Here is a 24,387-nt window from a genome sequence, read left to right as displayed (position 1 = left end):
TTTTGTCAATGTGGAGAAAAATTTCCTCCCTCACCCTTGCTACACCCTTCTTTAGTACACTTTCAACGTGAAATTTGAATTTAAGCCTGCCACCAAAATAAATTGTGAGAGTAAAATATAAAAAGAACCTTGTTCTTTCTCCTTGTTAGATAGGTGTGTCCTGGTGTGGTGTTGTTTATCTCCTGCAAAAGTGTATGTATTGAATTAATTCTACATGGAGCGTACAAAATATCAATGGATTTTAGACTGTACCTGTATATAGTGTGATTCTTGTAAAACACATTATATGCAACAATCCCTCTGATCAGTTGTCTAACACTATACAATTGTACAATTCTTGGGCACGGAAACATATTCAGAGATTACTAGTAGTTGAATTTGTATCCTTCAAGAGGACTATGAATTGAACGTTGGTGCACCTTTTATGAATTGAATATTGGTACAAAAATTGGTTATCAGCTTCCCACAACAGACTGACCCCATCTGTACATGTGGGCTTCACTAGTAGATGCAACATCTCTTTCCAATCAAATCCCTACACAGCAATCCCCCGTAACCTTTCCCGATAGGTGCACATACATGTAGCCCTGGTGCGTGTCTTCCCGTAGCCCGGGGATACAGGCGACCATTATGCCCCAACAGGTGGCATATCTAATATCCCTCTGTCAGCCCTACCATTAATCCTCTCTTCCCGCATCATCCATCCTTCCCTCCCGATCATTCCGTCCGGAATTGCCTCGCCATTATCACTTCATTCCCCACAACGGAATCACACACGCATTAACGGTGAAACTCAAGTTCACGCACAATTAAGCTCGCTGCTATTTATGTTTCTCTAGTGCGGAACGCTCTGCATGCACAGGGAGTTCATCCATAGATGTGTAAACTGCAATCAAAGCTGAATCATTAGATTACAGTGTTTCCAAATTAACGTGTGAAAAGGCAATCTACAAGATAGATGTGAGGTGCATGTAATAAAGGCTATCACGTAATAAAAGTCGTGTGATGTTGACTCTAGGGTATTGATCATTGAGGAGACTGAAATTAAACAATTACGGTTCCATTGTGTTTCCTTTTATGATCTTTTAATTGTTGAAGCAAACAGAATGATAAACTGGGAAGTTATAAAAGGTGAATAAAAGCAGGAAAGCAATAATGATTTTATCGTCCCTTCAGGCAACTTTTTACTGTGGATCATTTATCAGTTGTATTTACCCAGTATAGTTTGAAAGTGTTAATCAAGTCTGGAAATCTGGCAGGTACAATATTGAACCATCCCCCAGCCCTTCCCAACTCACTCAAAACTTAGACATGCAAAAAACATACCACATACCTTTTACTTACTTAATAAGTAGTATTTTCAACAAAATCATGGAAAGGTAAAGATTTGACTGCTTAGCGATTGGTCCAACTGTCAATTTTGATAGAAAAGCCTGAATTGGTCTATTGTAACAGCTATTATCATAATAATGTTTGATATTGATAATGATACATTTGACATTCTGCTTCCAAAAAAGAAGCCAAACCCAACCTGTCTAGATATAGCCAACATTAGTATTTGTTTAATCTTTTGTTACGTTAATGTCCAATGTCCAATGTCACTTGTATGTCTCTTATGTTTCTACCATGTAGTTGCAATTAGCCTTCGGGCATGAATTAGCAAATGAATTTCATTAGCTGTGTTGAACCGTTGTTACCTGACAATTGTTTCCCTGTTCTACTGGCGCCGGCATTGTTGTTGCCCTCGGGTCGATGGCTGTTCTGCTGCTGCTCGGTTAACGCAGCCTTGATCTCCTCCCGCAGCGCCTGCAGCTCTTTGGAGCGTGCCTGGTTCTGCAGCTCTGCAAACCTCAGCCGCTCCCGAAGCTCTGTCAACCGCTGTTCCAGGTCGGCATCTTCAGGAGCTGCAGGAAGGACACGAAGAGGAGAAATACAATTTCAGTCACTTGTCTGTTAATTATACTTAGCCTCTACGGGGCCTGGTAGAGGCTACGCATAGTGGGAAAATAGTGGAAATTGGCCAAATAGAGTGAATAGTATGCTAAGGGAGTCGGAGAGAAGGTCCAGTATGCCATTGCTGGGCCTGCGAATGAAACCCTACGATGGCCAAACTCCCCTGGCAAATATTCTTCCTATAGCCGGTGTGGTAAGGCTGGTCGAGACTAGGTTATGCTGCCCTTACAGCTGAATAGCTAGGGGAGGGATGGATGGATGTGTATGTGTGTACTCATGATGACGGTGGTGCTATGACTGGATTTAGTGGTGAAACTGAAAGGTGATCCTAGCTTCCAGAATTGACAAAGAATACATGGTTATTGTACATACTTCTGCCTAACAGGAAATGCAGCAATACTGAGGTAGACAGTACAATGCTTATCACAAACCCATCTGACGAATTCTGATGTCCTCAATAACGACAACAACTGGCCATGGGACTATGTTTTGTTTTAGTAAGAGCTACTTGCCTGCCCTAAGAAAACTTTGAGCTCATAGCAGGCCTCATTGTACACATAACTCACTCAGCAGTTGCTTGTTGGCATATATGTGTACATATACACACAACTTGTCCGCGTACTTCATCTTTTTAGACTGGGTAAAGGCCTTTGGTATGAATAATTTCTTTGCTGTTGTATTTGCAAGTCTGCCAAAACAAGCAAATGCAGCATGACTATCCCATTTCCAACTCCAAGCAATGGAAACAAACATCTACAACACAGAACATTGAAAGTTGAGTGCACAGCAATCATCGGGACCTACTTACACCAGTCAAAGCCAACATTAATCTTAACAGCACGACTGCATGTAACCTTGAACTCAACAAGCAGAAGTCGTGACAACACAGCTGGATTGGTTCAAAGTTAGATTTCCCTTCTGGCTATGTGAAACAGCTGGGAGGGATTTAGGGGTTAACATTGTTGGAAGGAACATATTGAAGCTAACAGTTCCTGTCCCCCCGAACGTGTTAGAGATAAATGGACTTAATGGTTAAAATAGAACCCAGTCGTTGCAGGCCAGAGTATGGATTTGGGATTAGTATGGTGTAGTTGCAGTTGGCAAACTAATACTTCCGGATAGAAATATAGTTCAGTTGGAAATGTACAATATTTTGTTTCTCTTTTGAAAAATATGAATGCTTTTTCTGCAGGACTGGTCATTTGTCACAGTCCTAGGCAAAACTAATGAATTTGACACTTAGCTTTGGCCCTCTTTAAAGGCACCAAGTTCTATTGGTTTCTTGGGAAGAGTTAGAAATCCCATTAACGGTTAGAACCCATTAGTGTTGGACTTGGAATGGTTCATTTCCTTTGACCGATTCTTTGGCTCAATACCGATACATGGATAACTTTTACTTTGTGTAAAAAAAAAAAGATTGAAATTTTGATTTGACATATGGAGATGATGTCATGATCACAAACTGACCAAGACTTATATAAGGTTGGCTGAAATGATTGAAAAAGAGCTGGACGTTCAATTGAAGCAAACTATTTAACATTGACTTAAATTTAGTTAAAAAGTCATTTGAAACCTACCAAAGATTATATGTAGGTCATGTAGAAAAATCAAAAAGTTTTATTAAGCTAACTTCATTACACTGCAGTATAGTATAGGCAACAGCATATCATCCCTTTAACTGACAATGTTCCCACCTTGTAGAGGCTATGTGTTTTAATTGCAGGCAGCTGCCAGGGTCCCTGTAAATAAGACTGAGCCAACTGCCCATTAAAGGAGATGTACATGTACAGCATCTCCCAGATTAAGTCAAACTAATAAGCACTGGACCAGAAAAGCCCCTGGCTTCCCATGCAAGTTCCATTAAAGTCTGTGTGTAAGCCTGGGCCACTGCACACAGAGATGCATGGCCACAGCATCCGACTATCTGTTGCACTTCTGCTGACTTTTATGTGACCAGACAGTAATTAGAAAGTGGCGCTCTTGTTTCTGTATGTAGCAGAGGTTAGTCCTGATAACCATCGATCAATAGTTCTTACCCCAATTTCTATGCAGAACAAACTCCTGTGTAAATCCTGCAGGAGAAGAGGTCTAAAACAAATGAAGTTGTTCCCCAAAGGTGATGAACAACTCGTTGTGCATCACCAAGTGGGGCATGCTCTCTCCTCATCAGTTAGGTGTGATTGCCTCTTAGATTCTTCAACTTTGACCTCTGCAGGAACACCAAGGCCCGCTGGCGCCTCGCAGTCGATTAACCCTGCCCAATCGGAGGATTTGTTCAACAGCGTGATGTACCAATATTTTGTCTCGTAGCGCTGGTCAGTTTGATGGATCTGACCTATGGGTAATGATTGTTTTGATCTTTGGAAGACTGTGAGGAGCAACTTTAGTGAGTTATCACTCATGGACAACCAATATAAGGTAGAGGTCAAACTCTTTATAATGCCCTCCATTCACATTGTTTCACACTCACATAAGCTATCTAAGGGCATCACGTCTCTGGAGAAGGTCTTCAGTCTCATTTGCATAAAAGTGTGGACATACAGTATACTTTTGAGAACACCATTGAAAGACTGATATCATATTACCCTGGTAGGTCAAAAAATGTGAAAACATGCTTTATACTAAGGGGAACTTAGGAGATGTAAGATCAATAGATATCACAAAGAAAATAAAAATGTGATCAGCTTGAAATGCAAATAAATCTCCAGTCCAACAAAGATCTGTTGTATGAAGAAGACCTAACAGCTGCTATATTTGACCTCTGACCTATAACCAAACCACCTAAAGTTTATTAAGGTTCAAACATCTATTACTTAAAGATGTTCCTGTGAATGTTGGTTAACTTCGTACATGCATTTTCTTGAAGATTCCATTCAATCTTGAGGAGAAAAAAAATGTCTGCCATGGTCAGGGCTATCTCCAGGACCCGTCCTTCCGTCCCAAGACGGAAATTTGCTTGTTGGGACGGAAAAAAATTCAGCCCTGTCCGTCCCCAAAATATCAACTTCATGACCTAAAACTGATGAAAATGTAATTTTGTAAGCTTAGATCTGGAATGACAGATTCAACATTGAAAATCAAAAACATAGGCTCCAAAATAGTGAGTGGGATAGAAAAAAATTTAAAGCTGGAGACAGCCCTGGCCATGGTGCTGAAGTGCCTTCACCTGAATTAACCTTACTTCCAGTACTCATCATATTTTCACTTGAAACGTTTTCTAATTCCCGGTTGGACATGGCTGCCACAAATAATGTACCATCCATCCATCATCACTATGAGTCTGAAATGATTCGTGCATTGGTGATGATGAGTGTGCGAAGGTAACAGAGTTTTGAAAACCCCATGCCCAACCTGGACCACTGTAGTGTAACAGAAGTTCCAAGGTTTCTTAGATTTCAATGGCAACCTTGACAATATCACTTTCACATCTAATGCAGTGTTTGGACATCTAAAGGGTTTGTTATGGCTTTTTTGTTTGCATTATTTGTTAACTTCCTACAGCACCTTCAACCTTTGTACACATGTTGACTACCATGAATAGTAAAATGTAAATTTTGGTCAGGAAGTGTAATTGTGGAGAACGTGGTGTTTTTTTTCTTGGACAGGCTGAGTTGAAGGTTGTCAAAACACTTCTTGCCGGAATAATACAAATGGGGGCACATTATAGATGGCAATGTCTGTTAACACTTTGATCTCCCTCTTACTACTTGTCACATCATACTATATGTACAATTCTATTTGTAAATAACAACATTTCCATCACGTGTTGGGAGATTGATTATCGTTCTTGTCAGCCACCAGCGAACATGCGCTGGATGTGGACAACGCCCTTAAATCTTTGTTCGAGAAGCCAAGCTTAGACATACTGATTAACCTTTGCACTCACAAAGACTGAGTCTAAGTCATCATCAAAGGCGATGGATGAACATCATACCAATCTAGGAGTAGGACCTGTTCCAGAGATTTTCATCTTTTAGAGCATAATGAGTTTTTACTAAACATTCGTGACTGCATAACATGCCAAAAATAAAAACCGTTCTCAGTACTTCATCTCCGCACCATTGACTCTATCTCCTTGTGGGAACTGTTATCTTTCTCCCCAAGCAATGAAGTAGAAATTCCAATTTCACACAGTATCCTGTGCAGCTGTTATTATTATCTGTGCATCTTAGTGCATCCAGACTAGGACTTGTAACGCACAGCTCTATGCTTTGCAAGTATTATAAAATAACCTTCTGTGCTATTTCATCTTCCAGCTGGCATACAAAGAGGGAATTCTATTATGGCAGGTTGGTTGAGGATAATTGAAGTGTTCAACAGTACTGTAGAAATTGCAATACAATTCTATGAAACCATATGCTTCTAATTACAAAGACTGAATGTTAAGTTAGGAAATATTTCTAATAGTGGAGTCTTGTGCTTGCTGCCTATGCCACCCACATACAATTTTTACTTATATATAAGTTCTCAAACCCAGCTGTGACTGTTATCCTCTTTGATGTGACATAAATGTGGGGGTGTGATGTTTCTGCTTGTACTTCAACAGATTATCAAGTATTGAGTCCGCTAATTACGCTTATTTTTGAGCTACTACAAGGGCACCTAAAATTAGAATGTCACGAGCAAATATCATCAGCAAGACTTTTACTTTTGCATTATGTGAAATGATCAATCTCCTATTCTCTCAATATGAAAACCATAAAACAACTCTCCAAATACAATATTGTAATATGCAAGATAAACAACACTGTCATAATGTCACTGTCTACTTCTCTTTAACAAATGCACAAAATGAATTTTCACATTACGGAATAATTCCAACATTTTTCACAGCCTGACAAAGGCCCAGAATCAGACCCTGTCATTTGTTAACCCAGTAATAAGATTACAAAAATCGATAGAGAAGCCTGCAAGTTCAATCCTTTGATGGCCTGTCGTGCTTTTTCCCACGAGGTCTTGGTAGGAGCATTAGAGGCACGCTCTGTAAAGTGTGGCTATGGAATACTGATTGTACCTGACAGAACGTAACCCTGTGAATTTACAACATGGCAGATGGCTATGTGCAGGCATGAATGCCAAATACATCTGATTTTACACATATTGTCTTAACCACAATATATCAATTTTAATGTAATTTTTATTATAAATGTCTGGCTATTTTTCACTTCCGAGTGCATGTCAATATTCATAATACACCGTAGCTACATAGAAACAAATAAGTTTTGCTGTGGAAGGTTTATCTACATTTGTAAGTGCAGTCAAGGATGTGAATTATCAGTGTCACTTACTTGTTTCATGCAGGTTTACAAGTTAACAAACTAAATTCAACAAAATTTTGGATGTTAAATGTTTACCTTAAAACTAATGTAAATGTAATCTAAGCTGACTGCCCTATCTTTACAGAGCAATTCAAGATTCCTGTATTTCCTAAAAAGCCCTGCTTTTCATGTTACATTGATGTACAGGTGCAATATTCTCAAAATATAGTTTATCATCTTTCAGAAAAATTCTCCATGTCAGAATGATCAACTCTATTCTCTCCTCCTTAGAACCTTCTTCAAAACTGACACTTGGCTTTGTAGGGACTACGGTGAGTTCAATATCTTAATGCACAAAGAAAATGAAATTGTACTTTTTCATGATTGTCTTTGATAGCTTAAATTGCACCTTACTGTATCAACTACAAACTGTACATATGATACAACTGAAATATTGTTAACATTTCAAGGCTTATGTCTGCTGTTTCCAGTTTTAGCATTATCCTATTTTGTACTGATTCTAAGAATAGAACAGTAAGTATTGACAAAAGTGCCAACATAATGGTTGCTAGCAAACAATTTGCAATATTTAGACACATGCTCACAAATCAGTGAATGCCACTTAAGATCCACCTCATGATCACAGACTCTCCAATGAAAAGCGGTGCTACTTTTCTGTTCACCAGAAATTGATCCCAAACTCTTCACCCTGCCCCAAGGATCTGTACTGTTCAGACAGGAGACAAGGGAAACATGTTATCGCACGCTGGCAGGCACTCTGCGCCCATTAACCAATTACCTGGGGCTCTTGTTTGTTATGTCAAGTACATTTAACCTTGCCATGAACAACATGTCGTTACAGTTCCAAAGCCACCTCTGGTCTAACCTAGCCTGCTGTGCAGACCCTATGGGTGGCTGGGTTTCTGAAGCTTTTTTGGGCATATTTGCATTGTTTCCTGCTTGCTCACGTGTAACAGTGTTCTTGTGATAAGTTACATGGAAAAACTAAATCAGTATACCAACCTGTTGGGGAACAAAATAAGAAAAAAAAGGTGATAAGAAAAGAAAAAAACCTAAAACATGTCCTTCCGGCCGGAGTCTGCAACGGAGGTTAAAGACATCGATCCTGAGTAAAGTAAAGAAAAAGAAGCCTAACTTCTGGAATTGATTTTTCAAAATTCCTTCAGAATACTTTCAGTGAACTTTCAAATATCAAAATTGAGAAGAACTTATTGATTCTACAAGAAATCAGCTTCCAAGAATTGACTGCTACTCCTGTTCATCATACTTGAGGCAACAACTTCCCATATTCCCTCTGTTTTATTCCACTGACGTCAGTCATATATGTGGGCGTTTAATACCATCCACAATCCCATGATGAGTGTATGTAAGAAACAGTCGGTAATACCTCAAATAAGGCTCACTATTCAAGAAGCAGAGCAGGATGCAAGACACAAAACATGGTCAGCTGATCTCTGACTAATTTTGTGCATGTTTGGCATGGTATAACTACTCTTGTTAGGATTCAGATCACAATAGTGGCAGTACATGTAGCTACTGAGTAGTTACAATCCCGAGAAATTGTCATTGAAGTCTTCTATCAATATATCATGCCAGGTATAGATTTATCAAGTATGGAAAAATCAAGCTAACACCTATAATCAGATTAACACCATGCATGACTTTTGGGATTTAAAAGATAAGCTGATACATTTGTGCATTTTGACTCGTGGCATGCATTGTAGGCCATGTATGTGTCTTGATGATGATGATGTGTACAATGTATCTGAATCTGAATTCACACCTTCACCTTCACCTTGTCGCATCCTCATCTGAAAAGGTCGACCAAAATAACCCTTTGGTAAAACACACCAGATTAACAGGCACATGGTAAACGTAGCAGCTGATTACATGTGACCGAACAACATGTTCCACCAATTGCAAAGAGAGGCCACTATCTTACAGTATGGCTTCTACTTCATGTATACTGTAAATACATTTAAGTTCGCGTGGTTTGTATTTCTCGGTAGGAAGAAATTGGAGTGTTCTCAGTGGTTTTAAGTTCGCGTTTGAAACAATAGTAGCGCTACAGTCATAGGTGGGCAGAAAGTTTCGCGGTGGTTGTAAGTTTGCGCTGAAAGTTCACTGCGAGAGCCGCGAACATAAAACCACCACAAACTTTTCTACATTTACAGTATCACACATGTTATCAGTCTGAAACACAAACAATCCAGCAGAGTAGGGGATCACTTGCTAATAGGGTGTCCACTAATGGGATCTCCCCTGGTACACGTAACTTAACTCAGCATGTTACCATGTTTTGTCTGGGAGATCAAGCTAACTCTGTCCAGCTGAAAATATGGAAATACATGTCAAGACAGAGAGAGTAGATGGAAACTTGCCTGATGTGCCTCTAGGTACCTAAGGGTTTGCATTTGTGTCACAGGTACAGTCAAATCTGCCCAAGGGGACCTATGAATATAAAATCTGGTCTACATGCATGTGGACAGGTGGTCACCATTGACAGAATTCTCAGTGCTTGCATCAATGGGAAAAATTATCTAAGGGCCCGCCAAAAAGTGGTTACATTGGCCAGGTGGTTCTTTTGTACAGGTGGTCACTTGTACAGGTTGACTGTATTCAGGTTCTCCAAAAATTTTGAGTAGATTTTACATCAAACAACTGCAGTAAGTATCATCCATGTTTGGGTGTAATAATATCAATAACATTTTGGTTCTATTTTACATCAAACAACTGCAGTAAGTATCATCCATGTTTGGGTGTAATAATATCAATAACATTTTGGTTCTAAGCTGACATAAGAAATATCAATCAGTGACATTAAAACTAAAAGACCAAAAGTGTGACACAAATGTCAATAAGTAGAACTGTAATTAATGTACCTGAACATTTGAAGGGTGAAACTATTTGCTAAACCACCTAAAACCACCATCTTTCAAAAGCCTCAGCTGCGAATTCTGCTTGCTGTTATCTCAACTGCATAACTTCAGCCCAGACAAGAATCAATAACAATTCAACGCTTAGGGGAAAGGGTGTGTATGTGCTCCTGCTCTATGGAGAAGATTCAATGTGAACATGGCCTGTGTATGAAAATGAATCGGACAATCCAAGAAAACCATTAACCCCCAGGAGTATTATTTTCTAGGTGGAAATGGAGCGTTGTGACCTTCAGCTTGAGCAATGTAAGAAGGGTAAGGTCAAGGTATTGGGGGATAATGTAAGGCCTTAGGGCTGGTCTTCTCAATGTGTTTTCGGGGTTATGTGATTAAGTGGGGAACAGGAACATGTGAAGATAAAGATTAAATGGACTATAGATGATGAAATTACACCTTGGAAAGGATGCATTTTGCATAATCTTCAAGCTCTGTATCTATATCTTCATCTATACAGCCAGTGTAACTGCCCTACGGCGTAACACACCAGCTTTCCATTCATTTGACTGGTGCCCCTTGATACATGTAAGCTGCAGGTATTCATTCACTAAATGCATCTTTTCCAATCAAATGGTTCCAAAGACAAGGACAAACGGAGCAAATCAAGACCAAGATTTCATTTCCATTTATTTATTTATTTATTTATTTTGATTTACCACATTTTGTGGAAGGATTGACATAACAGGTGAACTATCACCTTTTCAAGATGTCATCCCAGACCGGACTGTAAGATTTGGACCATCGCACACCGGGGCATGCCCCTACTCTTTTTCGAAAGGTGTGGTGGGTTCTTTAACGTGCGCGGGGTGTTGCTCTCCCCAAACACGGGACCTCCATTTAACGTCCTATCCGAGGGACGTCCCTAACCCTAGATGAGCTAGGTACTCATTTACACCTGAGTGAAGTGAGGAAAGTCGTGTTAAGTGCCTTTCCCAAGGGCACAACGTCGGGGCGCAAGTTCGGACATGTCTCTGGGCGCACCTGGGATTAGATCCCGGGACCCATTGTTTGACAGCCGCGTGCTCTACAGTTGCGCCATTAAAATCATAAGACCCCAAAATCGAACCATTAAAATCAAACCCCTTCCTCAACAATGTGCACACCTACAAGTACATGAGTAACGATAGTACAAACTGGATATGGATAGATATCATGGTCATGCATCAAGTACATGCACATGTAGTTGACTTAAGCCGTTAAGGGTAGGCCTACTTACATTTATAGCGAAACAAGGTTTTACTACATCCAAGATGGAGAGAGGAAACTGAGATGTCACAAGTGATAGATATTGGTCTTTAGGTAAAGAACCCCAGAAATCCATTTGCAACAGTTACTCCTCAGACTTGTGGCTGATTGGAACTCTCACATTCCAGGAAAATTAGGTCAACCCTCCATGTAACTGTAGAGAGTATTGACAGTAGTTAATGGCTGTATAGCGAACGCAAGTTGCAGACATGGCCTCAGCAATAGTCCTCCAACAACATACATCATTATTGGAAATGTACATTATACCAAGTTCTTATTTATGTTAAAAAGGCTTAGGGCACATGAATCAAATTTGTTCGGTCTTGGGATGTGAAAACAAATTTAACAAGAGTTCCGCGACCTCATATCTCCATGAACAATTCTATTTATGCAAATGACATACACATCTACATAATATATGCTTAATCATAAACACCTTTATCTTACTTACACATGTTGCAATATTGACAGTCCTACAATTTTCCAATTTGATGAATTCCTGTGTTTCTGCATTAATTATGCAAATGAGGAATTTATTTGCATAATTGGTACCTGTTGATGCTCAACTTTCCATAAACTACATATGTTACATGTATTTGAGTCTTATAATGGAAAACACTGCAAATATAGATTTTCCTCATTAGCTATGCAAATTAAGTCCCAATTAGCATAATTTGCACTTCATTATGTAAATCTCTGTCTAAGCTACCTGCATACTAAATATCACGGATATCCGTCGTTCCTTTGTTCAGTTATTCTCCTTAGAAGGTTTTCACGATGACGCCCCTGCAGTTCCAGAGCAAGCTGCTAGGGGGCCCAAACCTACACTACTTTTCATTACGTCACAAGCTATCTGCCACCCAAAAATCAAGACCACAGCACGTCCAGGTCAAAAGATACAAAAATTGAAGTTCTGCTGCAGTACCAAGGTCACATACCAGGGCGCCCAAAATTGACCCTGACCTTCGGCTTCACAACACCCGCCCACATACCAAATATCATTGTAATCCATCGAGAGGTTCTTGAGTTATGCTGACTACAAGAGTCCGGAAACACAACACAAACACACACAGACACGCCAAAAACAATATCTCCATTTTTCATGGAGATAACAATACTGATGATTGAAATTCCAACATGAAAACAGAATCTGTGGTGAAAATTGTACCTTAGTTTTTGTTCATTCCATGCAATGTTTTTATCACAGAGACTCCTAATCCTACCCTTACCCTCAATGATGGTGTACAGCATACCGAATCTAATATTCTATTTCACTGTCAGATGATTTTGATTTCTATATCTTTGATAAGTGAACCAAGGATGAAGCTTTTCAGAAAAGTGTGCATTTCAAGAGACATTTGAAAACCATCAAGATTTTATCTTTTTCTTTGCACCCCGTGTCTACCATTACAGTCAAGCTGACCATTGGTACAAGATGGATAGATGGGAGAATAGAGACAATGTTGCCAGAAGGCTTCCGACTTCCAACACACAAAGAATGTGTGGCATGATAGGGTCAACTCTTCTGAACTTTATTTCCTTTCCACAGATGGGTGATCTGAGAATTTGGGCTTGACTGTCAACTTGCAACAACATGTGTAACGTTCTCATGAAGGATGACCTAGGAAGGTGGAAAACAAGACAAATACAGTATACTAATACTAGTGTCCTTCACTCAAGGAAGTCAATGAATCATAGACATAAACAGGAAAATTACACATACAGTTCCTTCCCTAAGCATCTGATGATGCACATTGGGATAAAAGTGTAGTTTTTACCAAACCTTTTTTTTCTGAATCCAAAACAGTTAATTCTGGTACAATTGATCTACTGACCTTATAATGCAGTAGTACATGTATGAAGAATTTCGTATATAATTACTGATACATTTCTTTTGAATTACTAATTTAAAAGTTGTAGAAGAATTGTTGCTCCCATTTTTTCAGTCTCTACCTTTTTATTAAATTTTGCCATTTCATTAACAAGGCTGATAAACAAATAAATTTTGAACCAAAAAATGTTCAGTGGGAAATAACGTTCCAAAATTTTCAAGGGAAACCCCCCTCTAGCTTTTCTACAATCTTGCTCCTTCAAACAAAAAGTCTAAACAACTCTTTATTGCCATATTCATTTGTATTCAGTGCATCATAACTATGCATTTGTACTTTAAGTTCAACCGTAGCCTGATATGTATGCTACAGAAGTATTCCTGTTAATTACAACTGACATGTTCCGAAACAGATTGCACTGTCCCATCATACCCGAACCAAGGCTGCGGCGCCTGTCCTGATTTATGTGTTGCAGTGGGGAAAATTACATCGCCCTCCCCTGTAGTTATTACCCAATCACTAGGAACTTTGTACTCATGCAGAATATCAACAATTTCGGTTTGGAGCTGAAACATTACCTCTATCTGTGGCTGCCAGTTAGGCCACAACAATTTATTTTGTTGCTCCTCAGAAATTTTAGGAAGAGGTCAAGATGAAAACAAAGGGCTGGGGATAAAACTTGCATCAAAATATATCAATTTTAAAAGTTCTCTATTTGATGTTGGTTTTCAAGTACTTTTTCAAATTCGGGAACCAACAAATCATAATGGGTTGGCCTTAAACATGTACATATGACTGCTGAGTTTTGTTGCAGTGGCAAATGTGTGTACTTGGGATGACAAATGACTTTCTTGTCTTGCTCAGGATGCAGACATATATATCCAGGAGATTAAATCAAGTCTGGAGCGGATATCCGATCTATGTTTGTGTGAGATATAGCAGCAGGCGTCAGTCACACTTTGACGAGTTCAATGACATCTTCTCTCATTCCTTTCACCATCTTATACAGCTATTATGTATACTGTGGGTGTACATGTAAATCTTAACCCATAACAGAAACAAAAGAAAGTTACACGACAGCAGGATATAATTTTCTGTGACATCATAACTTGCACTGTCATTTAATGTGAATGATATCATATCAGTTCAGCTAGTAAGTAACAGTGTAAGTTATACATGTATGTCACAGGAAACTGAGGAATATTATCTTTCCTTATCAAGTTATCATGATAAACATTTTCCAAGAAAACCCACAAAGGGCTGAATTTTACCCCACCTGCATCCTGCAATTTGCAAAAATTTCTTGACAAATACTACCCAGCAGTATTAACAAATTGCAATTTGGTGAGCAAAAAGATTACTTGCCCTGTATAATGAATTGCATGTTATAGAAAATTAAACAACTTAGTACTGTATGTCCAGGCTTGTCACCCAACCCTTTGCATAAGAGAGTAGAATAATGCATGATGCAAAAGTTTTGTGTTTCTACATTATGTATCTAAGTCACGACAGGAATACGTCTTACCCACAGCTTACTTCCCTGGAATTATGGGTCACTTCCATCAGGCAGGGGTTCCAGCAATGTCATTACCATTAACAAACGGAAATCTTGTAAGTGGAAAACTACATGATCTGACTACAACTGTACATCTTAAGTGTTAAACTTTTTCTGCCCTTTTTTTCCCCTCTCTGCTGTTTGCTGCTTTCAAATTTGAAAAAAAAAACATGAGAAAAAATGTTGTGCCGTAAAATTTTAACAAAATAGAATACTTCCAAGGTTGAAGAAGATGGCAGACTTCAGCCCCTTCCAGACAAAATCAGACAACACAAACAGACAAAACAGACACCAAATCAATGTGTTTTGGTTCAGATTTAGGTTTTTCAATATTTTCCCAAAACTGTAATTCTTTCTCTGCTATCTGATAGTCAAGACTGACATATTTCAACCTTTAGTTAAACTTTTGGAGTGATGGTTAAAGAATATAAAAGAACTAAACAGATTACAGATTTGGCATGGGGATAGGAAAAGACCCTTCATAATAACAGCCTTATCATCATCTATAAACACATGAGCAGAACCCCTATCAAATGTTTATTGAATAGTTATCACCACTGTGGTGTACCAAACAATCATCCATCAATTCAAAGCCTTATATTTTCGGATAATGTGACATATGGATTTACACCTGCATCTGCTTGATAGCCAGTCCAAGCTACCAAAGACATATCACTTCTACCTGGGGAGAGATGGGACAATTTTCTACCAAAGGATATAGCAGAATTCTTGGCTCGTTATAGGTTTTTTTTTGTGGCCACCACAGCTTGCAATCATAGGTAAACAATATTTACGAGCTTTGAAAGTTTTAGGTGATACTTTATACTGTGTAGTTGATGCTGTGGTTCACCTAACTACCAGTGCTTGGGGCTGGGAACAGTCCCACACTGTCAAACACACTAAAACTGTGCAAGACATCTAATAGACCGACACCTGTATAGGACTGATAACGGTCACTGGATGATTAGCTTCCAAGCGGAGGTAGATACAATGGGGGCCTGAAACTGTCCACCGGCCAATTTAAGGTTCCAAATCGCGTTGCAAAAATTTGGCATCTAGTAGGTATTCCAACCAAAATTTTAAAAACATGATACACTGATGATATTTACTTTTCCTGAAAGAGCTAATCAAATGAAATAAAATGCTTTTTAAATGAAGTCAATATGTTGAGCGGTTGCCGAGATATGGCTCCACGAAGTTGCCAAAATCGGCCCTCAGAAAGGCCGGCCGTGAGAATTAACTGTGAAAATGAATAATTTACCTTTTTTAAAAGGTAATAGAAAGGTAAGTAAATGCTGCAAAGCTTACTTTATGTTATTTATTGGTAATATGTACTACATAGAATAATCCCACAGGGTTCTGGACTTTCATGTCGTTTTATTATAATCTTATACAGGGTGAAAATATGCCTTTCATGATAAATTTTACAGGTGGTACCGTGACTTTTGACCTCAAGAGAAGGAAAAATCCTCCAAAGTTCACTCACCTGTATTTTTTTATAGGAACACCCCTGTCTTCCGATATTTTAAACATAGCAACACCCATAGATGTTCTTTCACACAATATTAGCCACCTCACCTGTACTTCCTCACAAAATGATTGACTTGGGGTCAAAAATCCACATTTTAGGTTACGGACCCATTGATGTTTAGCCAGTATTATCAGTACAGTACATGCAGTAGCTAGCACGACAAAGTATCATACTTCACGGCTTTCCACAATACACAGCATTATGTTTTATTACTCACAAATATGTTATATCCATAGAATGTTGACAATGTTAACAACCTTAATAACAAGGTCAACTTTGTCAAGGTCAAATATAGAATTTGCGTACTGTGAATATGTCACTTGATATTAGTAGACGATACATTGCATCATCACATCACCACAACTTGCAACTTTACACTTACACAATATATGACAGATGTTTGTACTATAGCTAGACAATGTAAATATTGCACTTATTATGACAAGGTCAACGTTTTTCAAGGTCAGAGGCTGTCTTTAGTAAGTATACAAATTGTACACAGATTTCTATGATTTTTTTGCAGGTATATTTCTGTTCATCCATAGAATGCAATGTACACAACTTCTTACTGCAACCACCAGCTTACTTTTCATCCTTTTCATGGTTAGATGATCATGACAGTCCCATGTACATTTTACATTACAGAACATGGCTACTCATCCATGGCTATCATCAACATTAATGTTTTCAGAAGTGGACATCATCATCATTGCAATAGAGTTTAGTCACAACAACAATGTATAGCTATAAGCTACAATGTAATTGCTAAACACATACATTTAGCAACTGTTATATCTTTTCATTCATAATTTCATTGTTTTCCTCTGTTTAAACACTAAGTCTTAATTGAACTGGTGGCATAACTAAACTGTTAACTCACCAACCATACCTTTGTCCTCCACCATTCAACATCTCCCACTCCTAAGTGGATTAGTACATTTTTCAGTAGATACTACATGGTCATGTATTACTAATTTCTTCTCTGCTGTTCTTATGTCTGACACATCAGGAAGGTGGTATATTCCTCCTGAAAAACAAATATTTAGACTGTTAACATCACTATACTGATTTGCATTTATATCAATTTTCTTTCTTATGATTGTGAAGAAAGAATCAGACTGGCACATATCATATGTGAACAAAGGCTACATGATACACTCACTCACTCACTGACTCACTCTCTGATACAGCAACAAGGACATTTCGCTTAATGAATAGATTAAGTAGATAAATGACTATAACTGAAGAATGTGAGTGAGACAGTTTGTATTCCATCTTCAACGACTGCATCTGGGTACCACATGGGATTGTCATGGATGTCGCTGTACCAGACTCAACAAGAAGAACAGTGTTTCACCTCACAAGGAGATAAGAACCATTGATTCTTCTGCATGCTGGCAGTCATGACTCTTTTTTTTTTAATCGTAAGCGATGAATGTCATCCCTGAATACTTTCTTTCAACTTGGCAATTTATAACTTCCTAAATAGCATTTAATATAACTCTCAGTGATCCTGTGAAGTCCAAATGGTGATTATCTACTTGTGGCAATTAGCATTCGTTCATAAGAACGACAAAGTTCAATATCATATAAAGTCAGAGTTTTGGGAAAAAATTGGGCATAGGTTCCTCGGCTGGCCCCTATCCGGGGGCCCACGGTGCCTCAAGTTCAACAAGTGAAAAAAATACACAATGGTATTTTTAAACTTGGAACAAGGCAAGCAGAATAATATTTCATCAAAAAGAGACAAACTTGAACACTAGTAAGATTTTCAGAAAAATTGGGCATAGGTTCCCCGGCTGACCCCTAACCGGGGGCCCACGGTGCCTCAAGTTCAACAAGTTGCAAAATACACAATGGCATTTTAGACTTGGAACAAGGCAAACAATGATTCACATAACCAATAACACAATAACAAAGAAATAAACTGCTCTAAAGTTGTAATGTTATTCATTGTTTTCATGCCTAAAACAATTGCTTTTGAAACTACATTGCTGGCATTGCCCTACAAAAAAAACATGCACACATTCAGGCAGGCATAAATAAAATAAAAATTAATAAATTTTATCAACCCTATAAATGAAAAATACTGCAAAATATTTTACCTGGAATTTCTTGCTCCAAAGCATCAGAAAGGATTTGGTTGTGCCCCTTCAGTCACAAATCTTCTGTTTCTGAGGAACGCAGAGGTCCAAATTTCGCGCGTCAGGATCGCGCGGCGCGACCATCCAATCACAGGGCCACCCCCATCAGGATAAGTAGCTCCCGCTTCGCCGGTGTGCATGATATAAACATGTCGATTACATCAAAACGTAGCCCTGTTTCTTGCCGTCAATTTGACACCAAGAACAAGAAGAAAAAATTAAATTTAGGTGGTAAATTTTATCATTAAAGATCGATGAGTTTTTTAAAAATGACTTTTACTGCTCAAAAAATTAAAATTTCCTTTTGTTCCAGGTACCGATTTAAAGCTCGTAATCTGCTCTTTCCAATGGCGCCATTTTCATTCTGCTGCGGTCTAAGACGGCGATGCGATTGCGCCATGAACTCAGGGTCACATTCGGTGCAGGCGGAAGAGAAATTGGCCATGTTTTTGAATCACGGCCGCGCGCGCTACGCCGCGCCGTTTTCATCGGCAAATTTCTGGCGTTTGAAATATTTTACAAGCAAAACAAACATGTCACAAGAAAGAGAAAGTTATATCCTTTATTTTCATGGGTGACTTTGCCTGTAAAAACGAATAGTTTTTGTACCGCGGGTGTGGGAAGATGGTAGAAAATTTACCGATCGCCATGCGGTAGACGATTTTCGCGGTAGCGTTGGAATACCTACATCTAGTTAAGTGTAACACCTGCACTGGGTTGATAATCAGTGTAGGTACATTTGCTTCCATCAGACAGTACGTAAAACCGTTGGAAATAGATGTGACGTCTGCTGATGCAGTTGTCTCCTCCAGGCATACGTTCATCATGGTTTTAACTTCTCTAATCCATAGACAGTGTCTCTGCAGACCTAACATCTGGGTCATTTCTCACAAGAGTTCAGAATTACCGCTATTGGCTCTGTATTTGTACTTGCGTCATGTGCATGTGGGTGGATACTGCACCTTCATGATGTTGTGTATATTCACTATGGAAATATTAATGATCAAACAAAATATTTCTGTCCTGTCAATTAAGTTTATCCCATCCAGTCTAACTGAGTTGGATTTTATTTCATTTTGTCACCTGTTCATATGCTGGCATGACTTTATCTAATTCTGATCTTATTCATCTTGGACAAGCCAATGTTGTTTGTCACGACGACCGACCACAATCTTTGTCTGCCAATCTTTGTCCGTCATTGGCAACAAGTTAGACGCCGAAGAAAACCCTGATGCGAAACAAAAAAGGTGTTTTAGTCGTGTATCAAAGTTGGTACTAACAAAACCAGCTGGCTACAGGTCGAACCTTATTTGCCATAATAGCTGAAAAACAACTCCCAAGTTTACTTTTTAGATTACCTTATCACACAGGATGTGAGAGTGGTGGTTGTGTTTAGTCACCTGTGGTCTCACTTAACCCCAGATGACACTGGGACTCAGGTGAAAGAGATTTCCTTTAGACTGTAAGCATAACAGTAACATTATATGGAACACCCTAGGTTTAATGGAATAATCTTGATTACTTCAATTTGTCAGATGCAAAGTTACCATAAAGCCACCTTTGCACCTGTAAAAAAGTTTAACTACAACCAATGCAATTGAACAGTTGAGAGCTTCATGCAGAAACTACAGTTCTATTTCAATAAACAGTTTTCCTGAATTGCTCTGTCTGTCTGCCCCCTAAAACAACTGTAAAAAACAACCTTGATAAAGCATAAAAATGTTGCTTCTATTGTCCTCAGTATCATGAAAAATGAATGAGCCCTCAAGCCATCACACAGTTATGCAGCTTATGCTCCATACACACTTAGCCAAGTGTAATGCTTTGTTACAGTCACAGTAATACTTCTAAAGCCGAGTACAATGATTTGTTACAATAATGCCATGAAAACATAATACCTTGATTGTTTAACAGGTTTCCTGGTCATAAACATGTAATTGTGAAAGGTACATCACACTAACAGGCTCTAATACCATATTGCTGTGGTCAATGTATTGAATATACTTATTTCCTATTCCTAACTGTCTTAGGCAATGTGCTACCTTAAATGTACATTCAAGGCTTTATGATTTTCATGGGACCAAAAAATAGGTAGCAGGCTTCTTTATAAAATGCTTTCCTTTACTAGCTTGTGGGCGCTAGTTGTTGGACCTTCATCAACTCATGAAGATTGAAAAGGCCAGATAAAGTTGACCCTATGACTAGTATGAGCTACTAATCAAATCACCTCCGGTCTATATTATAAATGTGAAGTTGTAAACATTTTGATGGCACACATGATTGAATGTTGGTTAAACTCAAATTTTCTAGGAACCACCTTATAATCTGTAAACTAAAAGCACATAGTACTATAGTAGCAAAAGATGTTGTTTATTGCAAATAACTGACTCCACATTAGTGATCACTATGATGTTTGTTTGCCTTTGGTGAATTTCCTGTAAACCAGTAGCAATATGGAAATCGAGTTGTTGGTAGCCTGCTACACATCTCTGTTGTTAGTGAATGTGAGGTTAGTGATCAATGAATCATCATCATTATGTCAGGCTGCTTGACCAGAGTAAATCCACTTAGCTTCTCTCTTTGTCTCGTCACGTTATTCTGTAAGTCCTGGACCTGGACCCAGACATCCCTGGCAAGTTGTTTTACGCAAGTTTGTCAAGGTCGGTCAACATGTGAATGTCCACGCTTTGGTGTCCAGAGAATGAGGTTGCTGGCTAACTAACTCTTCTTTACTCATTAACTTCTATGCAGTGCCCTGCAAATATGGCCCTTAACTCTCTGATGGTTCCAAATGCAAATAAAAAGGGAATTGTTATTTCCAGGATTCAGCTATTCCAACAAACCAGAAAGAGACACGCCATTGTCACCAAAGCACTACGTGTAATTGTAGCTAATGTAGCATAAATTATGCATATGTGATCACATACTCGCCTGCAATGAAGTCAATCATGGAGATCCCATCTAGATTACATGTCACAAACTTTGAGTTTAAGTTTGGTTTGTAAATGCTTCCAGGAGAAAGAAAATATTGATCAGATAACCAGACACGAGAAAATAAAATTAATCTTTTGTCTGTCGGACGTACTATAAATAACTTGCATCAATACAGAAGAGAGCTCTTCAAGTTTCTTGGCTTGTTGGGTAATCAAGAACTGTTGAGAAAGTGGTCTTCATGCATTCATCAAACTGTTTACAGTGACAACTTGGGTTCCTGGTGGAGATTTTTATCACAAGAAAAGGCAACACGAAAAATAGAGTGAGCTAGCACCTCTAACTGCAATGTTTGAAACTTTGAAATAGTTAAAATATATATATTAATCCATAGCATGCATATGGATTATTGTCAAGTCAAAGAAAAGTTTGTGAACTTCTTGATAATCAAATTCCTAGCTGAGAAGGATCAGGTGTATAGTTTATGACTACTCTTAATAGTATAAATATTTCCCTTATAAATTATATGCAACATATATTATGTCGACAACTTATATCATAAAATGTATAATGTACAGTCTAAGTATTCATAGATGGTGACACAATAGAGGCCAGAACATGGCTTTGGGTAGAAAGAGACATAGCAATTTGCTTTTATAAAATTACAACCTTGCAATCATTTTTCAAAGAACAACAGAGAATTTTCAAACAATGACATGTCTTATGAATGGGCCTTGTTGGAATCAGTAGTGTGAAATCTTAGGTTGGTAGACTATCAAACCACAAAGCAAAAATCTACAATTACAATACAGTGTTCTGTCACATCAAAATCAAATGTCAATCCACCAAGCTGACTTAAGGGCTACACAATGTGAACCAGTACTCACGAACATACATGTACAGTATGTTAAACAGCTTTATCACGGCCAATGTCTATAATACATGCCTTGCGCGTAAAATGCGCTAACATAACAGGATGTACAAAAAACAAAATAAACATAAGAAATGTACATAGCGTTTAGACATCAAAACAGCAGCTGCTGCAATCAAAGAATAACGTCATATCTGCCTACAGCATTTGTATCCATGCCACCCGAACAATCAAAAGATACAGATTGAACTTGAATACACATTACCCAAGAACCCATAAACATCATGTATTGCATATTTTCACACAGCCACATAAAAAAAATTACATTCTATGCAATATCTGTTTTGTGAGCTAACAACATGTCTGTATTTTGATTGGAGATATTTATGAACCCACAACAGCCATAGGTCGACGTAGCTTACCTTAAAAATCATAGGAAGCCTTTCTTGCCTAAAAACAAAAATATAGTGGATGAGGCTTCATTCAGTTTTGTTTTCTATCTAGCATATTAGGCTTCTATTTAAACGACATGTCCTTGAACTGAATTTCTGCCAGGATGATTACATTTCTTACCTTGAAAGCTTGTGAAATGAAGGAGAGTTAAAGAAGGGATGTCCTTGGCTTGCTTACATTACATTCTTGGCAGAACAAAGTGTTTATCTCTCTATGCACTGCAATCAGCGTGGTTGTAACAATACAGATCAAAGGGGCTACATTTTAACCTCATATTAACTGGTTGTTACACTCACTTTCACAAATTACCTGAGGTCTTCATTATAAAACAATTTTTTTCTCACTTACAACTAATTATCAAAAGTGACCAAGTGACTTTATTGGAAGTGCAGTAGCCCTGAAGTCAGTGCATTTTTGCCTCTAGGCAGTCTAGCCTAGGCAAGAAATTCGGCATTGCAGGGTGGCAAATTCAGGAAAGTTGATTTTCCTTTCACTAAATTTTTAAAGATTATAAACCATATACGCTTAAAGTATGATTCTGCATAACCTATTGCTGTGAATTATACTTTGCTTATATAATCATCACTTCACGGGCCCATTTTATATTGTAAATGAATAAACTGTATGGGAACAAGGCACCTGCTATTCACACAACAGAAACAGAATAACACATCACATCTGATTCTGACCATATGCCATAGTTCATGCAAAATACAGTACGTACATCACACATGTAATCATTGGATACTCCAGGTTTGTAAAATGACTGACATCTGTTTAATATTTTCTTGCGAATTCTGGTTTGAATTGTGTGGTTTCAAGTTTAACATAGATCTGCACATAACGATATCTTTATAATATTATTGAAATATTTACTTCTTGTTAAATTATCTGTTTTGTGCAAATATTAAAATAAACAAAACAATCTACTAAATGAAATGAAAGCCCTAATACGTCCGTCACTTAGAGTGTGAAGATGAAACTGTTATATCTTAAAGGAGACAAACTATCTTTGTGGAAATATACAAACACCTGGGAGGGGGAAGGCTTCCAACACACAGGTGAGCTTGCACAGGTAAACACAACATTGGCAAACACACCTTAAGCAAACCTTAACCTCGTGGAGGCAAGGCAGCGCACTGTTTGGGGCAAGTAGAAAACTACAGTGGCGGAAATAAAACATAGAATTGTGGTTCAAAGATGATATGTATACGTGGACAGGTTTTTGCCGATCTTTGCAGAATAAGGAAACCTTGCGGGTCTCAACTGTATCACAACAAGGGAGGCTGCGATGTCGGGGTTTTACTGTTCCGGTTTACTTAGGAGGCGATTTCTCACTAACTCGGCAACTGATGATCTTGGAAATTGGACGGGGTAAAGCTGGGAATGTCTGCACCTACCTGGCCGAGATGAGAGCATGAACCAGAAGAACGGGAGGAAGATGAGGGCAGTTAACAGCACAACTCCATTCCGCCGTACGGCCATCGAAAGGGAAAACCGAGATCCGCGCGAACGACTGCATCTGTTCACGGCGACTACATGTGAAGGAAATATAGATAAATTCCAGATTTTCGATCCAAGTTGCCATCGAAACTGCATATGTCATCCATGGTTAATGTAACATCAATTGAACATACATATCATAGTAATGGAATCGGAAATT

General features: G+C 38.5%; 1 protein-coding gene and 1 long non-coding RNA gene across 3 annotated transcripts in view; both read right to left on the bottom strand.

The window, feature by feature from the left end:
* LOC136436735 (alpha-1,3-mannosyl-glycoprotein 4-beta-N-acetylglucosaminyltransferase B-like) overlaps nucleotides 1-24,266 on the bottom strand; it is a 47,311-nt gene extending 23,045 nt beyond the window's left edge. Inside the window, exons 1-3 of one of the 2 annotated variants that reach the window (XM_066430962.1) lie at nucleotides 24,125-24,266; nucleotides 1,698-1,904; nucleotides 129-182 (exon numbers count right to left, since the gene is read on the bottom strand). In XM_066430962.1, coding sequence (XP_066287059.1) covers nucleotides 129-182; nucleotides 1,698-1,904; nucleotides 24,125-24,209 — 346 coding nt within the window. In that variant the 5' untranslated portion in view covers nucleotides 24,210-24,266. The remainder of the gene's footprint in view (nucleotides 1-128; nucleotides 183-1,697; nucleotides 1,905-24,124) is intronic. The other variant, XM_066430963.1, reaches the window with a different exon arrangement.
* Nucleotides 16,518-18,996, bottom strand: LOC136436734 (uncharacterized). The gene is made up of 2 exons (XR_010756076.1): nucleotides 18,236-18,996; nucleotides 16,518-17,965 (listed from the first exon to the last, which is right to left on the bottom strand). It is a non-coding gene; the product is annotated as an uncharacterized lncRNA (long non-coding RNA).
* Nucleotides 24,267-24,387: the final 121 nt, after the last annotated feature.

Source organism: Branchiostoma lanceolatum, chromosome 6, assembly GCF_035083965.1.
Source record: "Branchiostoma lanceolatum isolate klBraLanc5 chromosome 6, klBraLanc5.hap2, whole genome shotgun sequence".
Lineage (NCBI taxonomy): Eukaryota > Metazoa > Chordata > Leptocardii > Amphioxiformes > Branchiostomatidae > Branchiostoma > Branchiostoma lanceolatum.
This window is presented reverse-complemented; position numbering and strand designations above follow the sequence as displayed.